A 14,735-nucleotide genomic window follows, 5' to 3' on the forward strand; every position below is an offset into this window, starting at 1 on the left:
CGGGTTTTCAGAAACGATAGTTAAATTACAATTAAGTCATGATTTACAAAAGGGGGCAAGTACCTTTTTCATCCATTAAAAAGGCATGCTTCTTTGAAGCCCTCAGTTACCCGTTACTCCATTCCGTCTTACTCACCGTGGCACGTGCTTATAGCAAAACCGATTCGGCTCTTTTCTCGATCAAACACCACATAGAATCCCTCCATGATGACTGCCCCCATAACTGTGCCAGTGCTAGATGGGGACACAGCAAACTTATAGCAGTCTTCCTGAGCAGAAGCTACGTCCTCAACTGGTCGCAAGTATTGCTGTATAGAAAAAAAAAGATAAAAGATAAAAAATATAAAGGATGACACTTTTACCAAGTGGTATATTCTGTGTCTTTACCTGGGGCAGGATGGAGATTCTAAAGGACTGATTACGGTTTTCACTCATCAGATAGAGAGAGATGACCGGGAAGATGTTCCAGGGTGTCGTGTCGGCCTGCCAACACACCAGCTGTTCGCCGAGCCAGAACCCAGATGGAAACTGTTCTGTCTGAAATACAGGGCAGGAAATGAGGAGAATCAATCTATAGCTTCATATTTACATGGTTGAGGCAGGAGCAGGAACGGAATACACCTGCAATACTACCTGAAAGCCCTCACCAGAAATTCAAACCTCGATAGTACCAGTATGAAACCAACTGAATTCATTTTGTAGGTCAGCTCATCTATCAGTTTTTCCTTTCAATTTGAGACCTATCTGTAGATAAATTTGACTAATTTGGGGACTGACTGAGGAAGCTGCTTCGATGGCCTTGACAGCAGCCTGGAAGACTTTTCTGGGTAGTCGAAGGTTCGTGGTGCCACTGTCCACAATGCTCTTATCGTAGTTGTACTGTGAAGGATAAATAAATAGCAAATAGCTTTTGAAATCAGCGACATGCTACTAAAAACATTTTTTTAAACTTATTATAGCGAGCCGTGCCTCACATCTTACCTCCTTGCAGTCCATGTTGAGGTCCTGTCCATTCACCTCAATTCGCACAATAATGACCTCGTAGTACCACTCCCTACGGATGGGAGTATACCAAAGCTCTCCCACATAGAGGGATGTGTCGATGCCTCCAATGATCTACAAGGTAAACATACTGCGTTGGCCATGCATCTGACACCGGATGACACTCTATCTTGCCGTGTTTGTATCACTGCTGCAGGTGTCTTACCATGCTTCCTCCAACGGTGGCGCTACCCACCGAGTGGTTTTGGGTAAACCCGGCACCACATAGCTGGAGAGAGAAGAGGTTGGGGACAGGCGTCTGGCGAACCAGGGAATCAAAGAAAGGCTCCAGTCGCTCGTCAGGCTGAGGAAAGATGTAAAAAATGACCCCAACTTTTTCATTGTTGGTTTCCATTTTGAACACATTATTCATCGCAAAACATTTCAAGGCAGCAGGAAAAAAATGTGATAGCCTTTTTCTTTTACTCTTAATGTTTTAAATTAGGGCCAGAGCAGCTACTACGTCGAGATCCCTATGCTGGTGGATATTCTCATTCATCCACATGATTTCTTTCTCAAATCAGTAATCATAACTGGCCTGCTCTGTTTGTCTTTGACTATATTTTGCCTCTCATCCAAGAAGGTGTCATCAGTTCTTGCAAAAAAAAAGCTTGGTTAGCACAGACAAGCCTGAGTTGGTGTGGAAACTCCCTTTTCAATATTCCAATCAGTTGCAAAAAGGTAGAAAGGTACTAATGTAGACCTCAAATTGACCCCTGATTCTCTGTGCTTCCTTTGTGTGCAAGATGCTCTGAACACAAGCATTTCGAGGTCAATCAAGCATGTAGCAAAATGAAACTTTAAAACATGACAACGTTGTATTTGTCTACTCTAACACCCTTCGTGGCGATAGTCTCAAAAAAATGACAAATGGATATTTGACCCAATTTGTTTGACCAAAATTGAGGAAAATCAACGATCAGTGCACATACCCGTGCTATATCAGCATAAGCCAGTCCAAGAATTCCTTCCCAGTTGGATCCATTGATGAAAAAGCGATCAGATTGGGTGATTGCAGCAATGTTGGCACGGAGCGTGGCATTGGGGCCGTGTGGAACAGAGACTAAATCCGAACCCAACTCGCCTTCCCATCGACCCTGGGTATAAGGTACATACACGCTTCTTCCAAGGTCACGGTAAGATGTCGAGCTGTGGACAGCAAAGGACATAAAATCACTGATCTTCATCAAGTGCATTCATTGGATCTGTGTGTACTATAATGCATGCAACCAAAATAATACAGTTGAGCAGGGCTGGGCGAGTAATCAATTTCAGATTAATTTATGGGGCTTTTTTCCACCACTGAATTATTTTTTAAATTTTTAATCAATTTTCTGACAGTATGATAATCGTAAGCAAAACATCAAGGTATCACAATATTAGAATGATAGCGCTTTTGATTCGAGTGCTTCCAGGCCACACATATTTTGCAGAGGTTGCCTGCCTCACCTGTACCACTATGCATGAGAAAAGACCATGAGAGACCTGCAGGCTGTGCGGCGTTACTCTCCATGCACTTTCATGGGTCATGCCTCATTTTATTACATTTCATTGTTGAACATTTAAAATGCTCATTTATCAAGGATCAAAAGAGGCATTTTTCCAAGAGGAAAAAAAAGTACTTTTGCAATATCCATAAAGAAAAAAATCTGTTATTTCTGCAGAAGTTGATGCAAGTCAAATGCTCAGGGAAAAAATGTTTCAGCCGGTTTAGTAAGAAATTGCTAATGCCAAACTTGAATATCATTGGAGATTCGATTATAAGGCCCAAGTCCTACAGTTAAGTAAAATGAATAAATAAAGCAGGCAAGACATTGATGATACTGATGATTTGACGATACTCACAGTGAGCGATGGTAGTATCGGCGCAGGAATGGATGAGCAGCTGCCCCAACAGCAAAGTTACTGCTTCCAGTATCCACCAGTATGTTCAGCTGGTGAGTGGAGAAAAACAGAACTATTGTTCAAATACGCTCAAAAACATAAGTGGATGGATAATTCAGTGAGATCTAAGGATAAGACTTGTATCAAAATGTTACATCGACAATGCGTTAGCACTCGGTGGATTGCAAACCACCATGACCATTGTTCACCATTTATTAGTAATGACGCAGCGCTGTATGCATGTCTTAAAGTGAGAATAATCTCCATGTCTGAGGCCGATTCGATACATATCCAAATATGATGCGATTTAGCATGGGAGAATTCAGATTTGATATCTCAGGAACAACTGGGTCAGTATTCACGAAAGAGGTTTCGTTGAAAAGGGAATTCAACAAGTCGTCATTGAAACTTGCTGGTATTTTAAAAATTATTCTGTAATATTTTTGTGGTTGACAAACATATGCTCCACACTTCAGCCCATTCATCAGTAATGTAGTGAAAATGAGTGGAGAATATATTTACTCAACCAAGTCGACACCACTAAAATTGCAATTTAGGGGCCATTGTGCTCCTTGTGAAAAAAAGTTAGCATGAAATCCTGCAGTGTATTTGAACCCATTCATCACCTCTGACAGCACACAGTCTAGTTTGTCCTCTTTCATAATGTCCCGAGCGATGATTCCTGTTGCCCTGAATGTCCTTCCGTTCTGTCTCCCGTTGAACCCTGTACCCCTCTCGAGTTGCCCATTCAAATCCCAGTGCCATCTGGCTCCACTTCGTCTCGATGTGAGTATCATATTTTGCAGTTAGGCAAAATGTTACTGAATGAAAGTTACATGGAAGCTCAGCATTATATTAGGTACATAGTATGCTATAATTAAGCACCTTCTCCATTTTGTTATAATGCAGCCTTGTTCCAAAAGGGATTATACAGAAATCACTCGTTTTTCATGGTTAATTGGTACTAGAAACCCCAGCAAAAAGTTCTAAACCGTGAAGTAGGACAAATCTGATTTAATATAAAAATGGATGGGCGGCACAGTGTCCCATTGGTTAGCACGTCCGCCTCACACTGCAGAGGTGGAGGGTTCTATTCCGTCTCCGGCCTTCCTGTGTGGAGTTTGCATGTTCTCCCCATGCCTGCGTGGGTTTTCTCAGGGAAGTCCGGTTTCCCCCGACATACCAAAAAACAGGCAGGGCAGGTTCATGGAACACCCTAAATTGTCCCTAGGTGTGAATGTGGATGCTTGTTCGTCTATGTGTACCCAGCGATTGGCTGGCAACCAGTTCAGGGTGTACCCCGCCTACAGCCCTGAGACAATCGGGATTGGCTCCAGCACGCCCACGACCCTTGTAAGGTTAAGCGGATTATAAAAAGGATGGATGGATAAGAATTGATGTTGATTGAAGAATTAAAGTCTAATTCAGCCACTGGTCAGTGCCTCGCCATCCATGAACCTCACCGAAAATTAGTTTTACACCAGTTACGCCCAAGCCCTGCTTTACCTTTTGCGGAGGAGAGCCTACGGCCATCTCCACGTAGTAGCCCTGCCCGGACTTTCCCCGCAGGTTATCGACCATGTCCACGAAGTTGATGCCGCTGGCTGTCACTCCCCTCCGCCGGCGACCACTCATCTTCCGAGCTTCACCACGTTCAAGAGGCGGCGACGATTCGGTACGGGCTCCTTGGCTGAGTGGCAAGCGAATAGCGAGAGGCAGGCCCGAGGCGTCCGGCGCCGACTGGCTGCCGCCCAGCTGACACAGTAGGGTCAACGCCAGAAATGCTGACAGAAAACAAGGTTGTACACTCGACGACTCCATGTTGAAACACAGCATCGCTGCGACTGAAGATGATGGCTGGTTTCCGCTCAATCTGACGTTCAATTTACCGCGACACCAGCCAGTCGAAGTGGCGACTGTGCTAAGATGATGGCTAAACCCATGACACCCATGACTGTTCACCGTGCTTCGCCTCGGTGTACGAGCGGAATATTTAAACGGAGGGGTGAATCTTCCTTCTTCACACCATTGAAATTCGTATCAAACGGTGAGCATCATCCTCAGGCAACCACCCCTCGATGTTAAAGAGAGCTGGGGAACCAACCCTCGATGTTACGGGGAGCTCCGGGGAAGCAACAATCGAAGGCCTGTGGCTTTTTCGCTCATCGTGGCGTCGGAAGACCGAACGCAGAGATACCATGGACGCTGTCCGGCGAGTTGATGCACTCGTATCCGTGCCCCTTACCGATTCGTTTCTTGCTCACCGCCTCCAGCCACCTCCCAGTCTTCCTCCATCCGCCCTACTGCATCTTCAGGTTCCGGAGCCCCAGCATCATTTACTCGCTGGAAAAGCGGCACTGACTTCCTGTGATAATTTTCAAAATAAAAGTATTCTGCGATCGGTTCCGGCTTAACGGTGACCCCTAACACCGAAGTAGGAGAGAAAATGTTGCCACTTTACTCATTGAGATTTGTACTTTTGAGACTCAAAAGAGTACTTGAGACTCAATGAGTACTTTTGCCACTCAGTACAGATTTGGAAAATACAAGCATCACCTCCCCGTCATTTATGAAATATCTGTTTTGAAAAACAAAACTTCCTTGTCCATAAAGTTTTCCCCTTTCATTGACTTTCATAGGCCTTGTGGAGGTGACAATAAAATTCAAATTACACGTTTAAGAAATGTGTTGAGTGTTAGTGAGGGTTATGTTTCCCATGGCTTTATTAATGTGATAAAGCTAGTTACAAAAATTCTCAATTAGCTCTTGAGAACAACTGAAAACATACATCTTTTATGTGTTATTTTCAGATTATTTTCAAATATCTGATCGCGAGAAGATTTTTAGGCTGACACAAGACATCACATTCGCCAAGAAACATTCCGACAATTCTCTTTAGTAGGGCCGTGAATGTGGAATACATTGCTTCTCCAAATTTGTTGCCATTGTTGTTTAATACTGCCTGATTCACATTCCTCCATGTGTTCCTGTCCTTATTTTTATCCAACCCTAAATTCTCAATCAATCAAAATCTTTACCATAATGAAAAAAATTATGAGCCTTTTTTTTTGGTCAAAAAAGTGAAAAAGCATATTGATTTGTGTTTTGAAATGTAGAGAGTAAAAGAAAAAAGTTATCAGGAAAATAAATGCTCAAGTAAACTATAGATTACTGAAAAAAGAATGCACAGTACACAAAGTAGAACTGTAGTATGTATTTATATCTTGCCATTTCCCAGTACTGGTCACAGCAATACGATGATGCAATACAGCTGAATTATAATGCTTGCAGGATATAGGCCAAGTTCCAACTGAAAACTCTCTCTACAACACGTTGTTGCTCTGAGATGATCCGACACATTCCCAGTAAGACGGTAAACGGTTGTGGAAGGAAGCTGGAGTTCTAAGAGCAATGTTTACATTGTTGCTTGCTACCATTGCATCTGTAAAGTTGCAAAACTGTCCACTCTGATGCGAGGTCGCCTGCGGTGCTGAAAAAGCAGGAAATAATTTGCGTTGTTTTATTTTAGGTTTGATGAATTAATTACGTAATTAATGATGACATTAAATTATTAAAAAACAGCAAAATGTAAAACTAGATGTTGCATGTTATAAAATATTACAATGAATAATATAGTACACCCACATACAGTACATAGAAACACAGTATTGCACTCACCCGTTGACTCTTTTAAGTCCCTTTCCCTTACTGCGTTTGTGATACTGCGCGAAGTCACATCCTCTGGTGGATACCACACGCCAAGAGGCTTGGAAATGTTTCCCCTGTTTTCACAAAATACATTCATCTGACACCTTTTTCATGAGGCAAAATGTACTCTGAATGAATTCCACACTCTCACGAACCAATCCTGTGTGTCTGTTGTTCTGAAGCCTTTAGCAAATGGATTGCTGGCTATCTTCAGCTGAGTGATCTGGCAGCAAGATAGATTAGATGGTTCAGTCACAGAGTGATAAAAGTAAAGTAACATCGCCTAATCCTGTGAAACGTTTGATTTCAAATATGTCTTGGTTTTCCTACCCTGTGGTTTTGATAGGCAGTGACTGCCATGAAGCGTGTCTCGGGGAAGGAGAAGGAGCAAAAGTTTCTGTCTGCATTTAAATGGCTGTTGGGTGTTGTATCCACATACACTACATGGAAACGTGGCTGGTACCGATGCATAGAATTCAGTATCATCTGGCCGGGAAAAGGAAAAAAACATCTTGACCAAATACTTCTATAATTTTCATGGACAAAAAAAAAAGATCCCTAAAACAAAGCGACAAAAACTAACATGTCCATTGTCATCAAGCAGGTTGTTGGTCAGCTTGAGAGTGTCAAAGGATACAGTCTGCTTCATCCACTGGGCTCCACGAGCTGGTGAGTCTGGGTGGAAGTGCATTCGACTTGGTGCCGAAATGTCAGCTCGACCTGCCACCAACCAGGATGAGCTGTGGAACGCATATCTGAGAAACATGCACACACACACACACAATTGCACATTACAACCTAATTCATAATGCAAGTAAATTTGCTGAAGAGCAGACTAGATTATTATTGATCATTATTGATCTCAGTCACCACGGCTCATATCTATGCTTAATTTTGTGATTTTTACCTGTATCTTTTATCATCGACAGGAATAAAATCCATAAGCAGAACATATTCAGCAGCGGGATCCATTCCGAAGATTCGCACCTGGAATGTTGGAAACATCCTTCTGCCATTTTTTAACAGAAATGGTGTCAGAAGGGATGTCAAGCAGAAGCAACAAGTATAAATTTGGCGAAATGTTACCTCCCGGCTTTGGTGACGATCATTTCGGTACCTAGCTCATCAAACTGCTGCCAAAGTGCATGCATCTCCAGCTGAACTCTGACCTTATTGACTGATGTGACCCTATTGCTTGATAACGATGGACAGTTTGTGCAACCCATCGTAGGTAATTTACAGCTTTGAGACAGCGGCGAACCTGGAAAGAGAAAATGATCATTATCATCACAGAAATATACAATTTGTCAATTCAGACTTACCACTCCTTGTCTGAGAAGTCATTCTAATGAAGTTTAGGGTCCGTATTATATACTGTATAATTGTTTTCAGTTCGTGTATGTGTGTGTGTGTGTTCCTCTTGTTGGCGCTCCCTTTTTTGCCTCAAGACTTACAGGGGCAAAAGAAATCTTTCCTAAGCAGCGCACTGTTGTGTGAAAAATGGTAATCACCCTCCAAATCCAGGGCCACAAATGCACATCCCAACATTTGTGAAAGAGTGGTGGCAGCATCAGGAGTGCAAGCAGGTTTTATGCATCTCGTGACTCTCACTGGGGACCACAAGGTCTTCCTCATCCATTATAATACACATAATGCCACTGACATGCCCCAGTCACAGCTGCACACGTCTGTGGCCCCAAGAGCTGTCATTCTGAGACGGTAGAAATTAAACACACATCTTGGCAACAAATTACACAAACATGCACCTTGAAGCCGTGCTTACGTTAACGCCTATTTGATTTAGCCCAAAGGCTAACGACTGGGTTGTAACGCATTATTAACTTTCATCTGAACAGATAGTTACTTTGTGTAGATGAAGACGGAAACAAATGGGTTCAATATTCATTGATAATTTTTTAAAAGTTGAATTTCATTACCACACTGATGATACAGTCATTAATTTTTAAAATGGAAAAATATACCTTCAGAAATCTGGGTTTGGTTTACTATACTTTTGTCTCTGTTAATTGTGTGTGTGTGTGTGTGTGTGTGTGTGTGTGTGTGTGTGTGTGCGCGCCAATTTGGTAGTGTTGAAGGTTTTCAGCCTGGGGTGTGCTTCCCTTAATAAAGAACATACTTAAGTTTGTCAATAGACCAGGTGACGCTCATTAATCACAGCTTTGTGATAAACGATGACCTCTCAATAGGGTGTCTGCATGATCTGCATTTCCAAACCTATTATTCTGGTCAAAAGAAGGAATGGGGCAATACCATGCACTCTATAAGGTGGAATATGCCTTTCTGAACTGCAGTTTTTGGTCTTTGAAATGACACTGTTTGTGTGTGTGTGAGTGCTCGTTGCGATGACACCCGCTTACACTGGCTTCAAATTGGAGCTCAGGGACACCGGAAAACATAAAACCACGATTTGACGGAGTAAAATTGGAAGAGGCATCGGCTTCATTCAAATTTCCCATGTGTATTAATTTCGGTTTCGCAGTTGAATATCACGACAAGGGAGTGAAAACTTTTGAAAGGCATTTCAATGTCAGCACGTACTGCTTGCAAAACAAGCCTTGTACTTTAGAGAAACACAAGCAATATAAGCGAGCTTCTTCTGTGTTTGGATCCGTTATAATCCTTGGTGGACCCACCATATAGTACGGTGCAAATTACTTTGATCGATTTGCAGCCCTTTTCTTTGGGTGAAGATGTGCAGTTTGACAAGCTATATCGTGATCTTTGTACTTCTACTTGGCCCTCCCTACTGTGGGACTCTTTGGCACAGTTGCTTGTTGAATCCAGTTAAGACCGTAGAGTCACACATTGTTACGTGGGTTAGACCAGCGGTTGGCGAACATTTACACTCAAGGGGCCATTTCGACCCGGTTTCCACGGAAAAGACAACACTGGGACCCGCAAAAACTTTTTGAGATCTGAGTATATATTTAAATTACACTTGTAAAATCGTGTGTTGATGAAATCCAGGCATCCATACTAAATGAACACACATTTTGAAAAAAAAAACGAACTAAAAATCGCTGAGTTGAAGGTATCTTTCAAATTGATTAAAAAGCTGAACTTAGAGCAAAGTTCCAGAGCTGAACTTCTAGCAAACAAAAATGACATGAGCCGTTATCCCTTCCACTTTAAGAGCATGTAGCGGAGCCTTGACCTGAATGTTAAAATACAATAGAAATGCATTTCTCTTATTTTCTGCACAATTCCAGTCTGGTTTTTCAAGTTTGCAAACAGGTGTTCTGAAATTTTAATTAATGATTCTTTCACCTATTCTAAGTGTAAACTTCCTCCTACCCCATTTTTCATGCATGTGATAGTCTGCTTTGCCTTTTCCATACTTTTAATTTCTGTTTATTTTCTTCCTTGTTTATCCTTATACATAAATGTATCTTGTTATTTTCATTTAAATGTGAGTACTACCTTATTCGAATGGTTGAAGCAAAGACAATCAATCAGTCAGACAATCCAAAAAAAGATTTCATAAACAGGAAGATGTTTATTCAGCTGTCTTTTGCCCAAGCAGTTTTCACGAGACACCCGTCATCACAGATCCGCTCGTGATAACCCATTTAGAAATGAATACACAGATAGAAAAAAAAGGTCAGTAACTGGCCTTGGTTTGTGACACCGAAAGCACGCATGTGCTAAGTGTGTATGTATTCATGACTCTTGTCCCTTTGCGTTGAAGGTTTCAAAGATGGTCTGGAAGATAGTTTGGAGTTTCGCCTTGACATCTTCAACAAGAGGGTTTATCTTCTCTTTCAAGGCAGCGAGGTCTTCTGCTGTGACGGATTTTGCTTGTTTGTAGGCTGTGTTCATCTGGTCTTTATACTCCTGCACATAAGGTGCTGCAATTTCTTTCAGATCCTCCAGGCGATGAGTAACCTTTTCACGCACAGCTTCAATGATGGGCGTGAGAGCACTCTTGGTCTCCTCAACGTTGATTGCAATCTTTTTCTGCATCTCTTCCATGACGGGCTCCAGCTTGGCTTTCAGAGCCGCCATTTCTGCCTCATGCTTGGCCTGGTACTCTGTGACCACAGGCTCCAGAAGTGTACGGTACTCTTCAATGTGCTTGTTAACAACGTCGTGCAGCTTTTCATTAAGTGGCTTGAGTTGCACCTTCAAGGTATCAATATCAGCCCTGACCTTAGTTTGGAAATCTTGAGTCAGTTCAGAGATTGTAGAAACCACACCGTCGGTGATGGGAGAAACGGAACCTTGCACAACTTTGATCTGAGTGTGTAACTCCTCTATGCGCGAACTGATAAGGTCTCTGGGTAAGAACAGGGAAAAGGAGAAAAACATCACTTTTTAACAAGGCATGAAATGCCTCCACTACCTCCCCCCCAGCCCCGAAATGTGAAAGTTATAAAATTGAATCAGCATGAGAACACATTAGCATAGTTTCGTTGCGAGATGAAATAGAGGGTAGGACTGGCTAGAAAAATGTTCATGAAATTGCCGTACTTGAATTCTTTGTACTCTGTATCATCAAGTTGACCCAGGGCTCTTTGGGCACTTTCTTTCACTTCGGTCATATAGACGTCCAGAGCATTCCGGGCATGGGCTAAGGCGGTGGGTGGGTCAAGCTGCAGCGAAGCAGCCTGAGACCCTGTGCAGGAAAACATATATGCAGGGATGAGTTTCACAAAGAAAACCAGCACATTCAGTCAGATGGTATCTACCGATCAGAGTTGCATGTACTCACCAACCGCCAGCAGCAAGGTGACAGCGAGAGCAACAAACTTCATGATGGAGGTCTGAAGTGAAAAGGCAAGGGTGGTTAGTTTTATTGTTGTTTGAACACCAGCAAAGACACTAAAACTCTTGAATCCAGTATGCATAATCATTATCAACTTGTGGTCTTGTCTAAGCAAAGAATCAGGGCTCAACCAATGCCCATAAAATTAAACGAACTCGTGATGTGGTCTGATGACGAACGGATTGATTTGGACTGCTTGCAATCCAAATCTTTCCGACACAATCATGTCATTAGCCTGTAAATTTCCGCATCATCTTGACTAGAAGGTTTGTACATTGAAAAAAGAGGAGCTCCAGAAGAAAAAAACAAAAAAACCCACAAGCCATAATTTTGCAGCGAGCAGAAACCCTGCGCAGTCTGTCAAATAAACCAAGATGCTCTTTTATCCAACGTCCTTGTTCTACATCCCCAAATCCCAATTGCAGCTAGAGCTCACCTTACCTGGTGGAGTTCTTGACGAGACTGACAACTTGAGAAGGGGCAGACCTTATATAGTGCTCAGATATGGGATGAGATGTTGCATGGAGGAGGGGGGTGGGGGGGACGTGTGGGAGCAGTGTGTCTCCGTGGAAGTGGACCTCACCCCCAGCCAATTCCCTCAGCAGGGGACCAAATGGAGAGTTCAATGGTCACCTGCTGCGAGATCACTCCGCATGCACACACTCTTCCAGAAGTAAAAGACTTGAATCTCTCGATTCTTCTGCAACTATCGGGCATGTGCCACTTGAATTTCGCTAAATGACTCTTCATTTAACAAACTAATGAGAGGTGTACCGTCAAGCAAATGACTTTATGATGAAAATGTAAAAATTTGTAACACAAAACAAGGTTGAAAGTCAGTGTTTCGGGAAGGGGCGTTAGAATACGGGACAAGCAAATACTGGAAAAGAAGGTAAAAGTTCAGACGACTCGAGTCAACGGTATTTGTATTAGTTGGATTAGGCATTTTGTTTGCAGCAGATGAGCCATTCACCTTGGTGCAAACACAGGCAGGACGTATATGTAAGATTCCTTTTAATCATCACAAACACACAAGGACAGGAGACCTCGCAAGAATCAAATGTATATTGTACCACAAACGGTCAATGTTATGCCCATTTTGAAACTGAAGCATGCACTCCTTTGATCTTTCAGACAGTACTAGTTTGATTAATAGGTCAAAGAGTGTTGTGTGCCATGCTGTTGTTTGTTGTCCTATCGCTCAGTGGACTTTGTTACAGTGGCTTCATGCAATTCACTTTAAGGAAGCGGGATGATCGTCGTAATGTCTCCAATTGTGCGGCTATTCAAATGTCTTTTGCCACAAGTAATTGGAATCAGAGTTTCTGTAAATTATCCAAAGTAATTGACATAAGCGTGCGAGATGGAATGAGATCAAATTATTTACAGAACGCGTCTGTGTCTTGGTAAACATCAATGTGACATCATGTTTCTTGAGGTCAGCTATGCAAAAGTTTCATGTGCTCCACTTTTGTTTTTGTTTTAATGTGTCCTCGTCAACGTATCAAAGGAAAGCTTGAACTTTAAATGACGTTATTGAGTGTTATCTCATTCACTGTCATCAATTGGCTATGTGCCCATTTTGAAATTATTAATTAAACGAACACCAACATATAATTTAGCCTGACTTTATATTGTTATGACCCGATCGACAGGACCATTCCGACTGAGGGATGACAACATCAAATGCTTCACCCATTTGTTTGACACCAATTCAAACCAGAGTGTCAACAGTGGGATGGATATGTATATATTTGGTGCTCCACACAACATAAAGAGACTACATTGTAAGCTAACGATAGGACATTGACCGGTGCAAAGCTCCAGAGTGATTGTACAGCATTGTACAGACAAGTGTGATAAGCACGATCTACATATCAGCGCGTGAGTTCAGAGCTGCTGATCAAGACTAAAATGGGGCCTCTCAGAGGAATGACTTTTATCTGGAACAGCAACCTTTGAGATGGCACGCAGTGCATTTCAGCATTTCATTGATTTGGCATTCACACTTATCTGTCCATCGAGATAACTGCCATAATTGTTATCAAGAGGACCTCAGTGCTCCAACCTGCTCGTTTCATAATGCTGTACGGCATTGGCAAATGTGGAGCAAAGTTTTCACTAAATGCAGCGAGTTTTTAAAAATGGTCAAAAGAGAGCTGCAACAATGATCATCTGCAGCTATGTCTTGTGTATTTATATCTGTGCTGTCCAAAGCAATACGGTATTGGGTTTCGCTCCTAATGTATCTTTTTAATGACACACATTTCACCAACTTGTTATTTTGGTGACCACCAAGTGGCCAGACAGATGTGAAGAGATTTCCTGGAGCTGATAAATATTTAATCACCAAATCCACCACTTGATCGGGCTCTGGCTGAGGGTCAGAGTTCACTTCATTGTTCCAGCTGATATCATAATGGAGCACAGTTCTCAAACCGCCAGGGGAGGTTATTTCAGCTGTAAGCAACACTGAGGATCTTTGCGCTGCCCCCGCCCTCGACACAACATTTCAGAAAAATCTGCTCAACTCTTGTGATGATGTTTTTGTAACGTCACATCTGCTGAGGTCGCTTCTGCTTTAATACTCTTCAGCCCAAAGCTGTGGTTGAAGTGTTACTGTAGGTTGTTTGACTCAATTTGATTGAGCAACGCCGGGTCATGCACAACGAACTCAAACAACCGGAATTATTCTAAAATGGATGACATTTCATCAGATTATTGTTTGTGACGACATACTTTTGCACAGAATTAAGTAAATACTTTTGTACACCAACCAGCCACAGTAGATTGATCACTATAACAGTCTTAGTGTCAGGTTCAGAACCAAACCGAAGAATGTTTTTTTTGGATCCCAGAAATGCGGGCTCTGACAAAATGCAATAACAAAAAATATTTATTTTCAGAAAAGTGCACCAAGAAAGTCCAAACAGAAATCGCTGGTCACAAGGAGCCAGGAAAAACAGTCAACAACAAAAAGCGCTTGCAAAAGGCAAAGTCACAGTCAAACCGAGAATATAAACAAAATGACAAGAGTCCAAATACAAAAGTCTTTAATCTTGCTCTTATTTCGTTTACATCATACACACCACAGGTGGCAAAGTCAAGGCCCAGGGGCCAGATCATTTTATGTGGCCCGCAAATGCTAATCATATGTGTCAACTTCCACGATCCTTGCTAAAATATGTACCGACATTTCAAATTGCCATGAGTAATAAATAACGGTGACATTTTGCAATAATCCTGATACCCTGTTTACCCTCAACAAATAAAGAAATACGACTGATTTAAAAACTAGTGAGCCATCATTTTTTTG

The 14,735-nt window shown here is 42.2% G+C and overlaps 3 protein-coding genes across 6 annotated transcripts in view; all 3 read right to left on the bottom strand.

Annotated features, from left to right (window-relative positions):
* Positions 1–5,293, bottom strand: part of bace1 (beta-secretase 1) — a 60,443-nt gene extending 55,150 nt beyond the window's left edge. For 2 of the 4 annotated variants that reach the window (XM_052078308.1, XM_052078307.1), the window contains exons 1-8: positions 4,432–5,289; positions 2,887–2,975; positions 1,974–2,190; positions 1,208–1,345; positions 982–1,116; positions 778–879; positions 388–537; positions 137–308 (exon numbers count right to left, since the gene is read on the bottom strand). In XM_052078308.1, coding sequence (XP_051934268.1) covers positions 137–308; positions 388–537; positions 778–879; positions 982–1,116; positions 1,208–1,345; positions 1,974–2,190; positions 2,887–2,975; positions 4,432–4,761 — 1,333 coding nt within the window. In that variant the 5' untranslated portion in view covers positions 4,762–5,289. Of the gene's footprint in view, positions 1–136; positions 309–387; positions 538–777; positions 880–981; positions 1,117–1,207; positions 1,346–1,973; positions 2,191–2,886; positions 2,976–4,431 lie in introns of all 4 variants that reach the window. The other 2 variants (XM_052078309.1, XM_052078306.1) reach the window with 2 other exon arrangements.
* Positions 5,294–6,124: 831 nt separating this feature from the next.
* LOC127608509 (T-box transcription factor TBX1) lies at positions 6,125–8,318 on the bottom strand. Its single transcript, XM_052077626.1, has 7 exons — positions 7,720–8,318; positions 7,541–7,642; positions 7,217–7,388; positions 6,964–7,119; positions 6,789–6,856; positions 6,604–6,707; positions 6,125–6,415 (listed from the first exon to the last, which is right to left on the bottom strand). The coding sequence occupies exons 1-7, from the start codon at positions 7,857–7,859 to the stop codon at positions 6,249–6,251; spliced, it is 909 nt and encodes a 302-aa protein (XP_051933586.1). The 5' UTR covers positions 7,860–8,318; the 3' UTR covers positions 6,125–6,248.
* Positions 8,319–10,130: 1,812 nt separating this feature from the next.
* On the bottom strand, positions 10,131–11,960 carry LOC127608510 (apolipoprotein A-I-like). Its single transcript, XM_052077627.1, has 4 exons — positions 11,861–11,960; positions 11,366–11,417; positions 11,125–11,269; positions 10,131–10,930 (listed from the first exon to the last, which is right to left on the bottom strand). The coding sequence occupies exons 2-4, from the start codon at positions 11,406–11,408 to the stop codon at positions 10,315–10,317; spliced, it is 804 nt and encodes a 267-aa protein (XP_051933587.1). The 5' UTR covers positions 11,409–11,417; positions 11,861–11,960; the 3' UTR covers positions 10,131–10,314.
* Between the last annotated feature and the right edge of the window lie 2,775 nt (positions 11,961–14,735).

The sequence above is a fragment of the Hippocampus zosterae genome, chromosome 10, assembly GCF_025434085.1.
Source record: "Hippocampus zosterae strain Florida chromosome 10, ASM2543408v3, whole genome shotgun sequence".
Classification (NCBI taxonomy): domain Eukaryota; kingdom Metazoa; phylum Chordata; class Actinopteri; order Syngnathiformes; family Syngnathidae; genus Hippocampus; species Hippocampus zosterae.

Coding starts and splice junctions, on each gene's coding strand:
- LOC127608509 (XM_052077626.1), bottom strand. CDS start 7,859: ATGGGTTGCACAAACTGTCCATCGTTATCAAGCAATAGGGTCACATCA. Junction 7,389..7,540: donor GTCGATGATAAAAGATACAG/GTAAAAATCACA, acceptor CATGTTTCTCAG/ATATGCGTTCCACAGCTCAT. Junction 6,416..6,603: donor GGACTTAAAAGAGTCAACGG/GTGAGTGCAATA, acceptor CTGCTTTTTCAG/CACCGCAGGCGACCTCGCAT.
- LOC127608510 (XM_052077627.1), bottom strand. CDS start 11,408: ATGAAGTTTGTTGCTCTCGCTGTCACCTTGCTGCTGGCGGTTG. Junction 11,270..11,365: donor CACCTTGCTGCTGGCGGTTG/GTGAGTACATGC, acceptor TTTCCTGCACAG/GGTCTCAGGCTGCTTCGCTG. Junction 10,931..11,124: donor ACAGAGTACAAAGAATTCAA/GTACGGCAATTT, acceptor GTTCTTACCCAG/AGACCTTATCAGTTCGCGCA.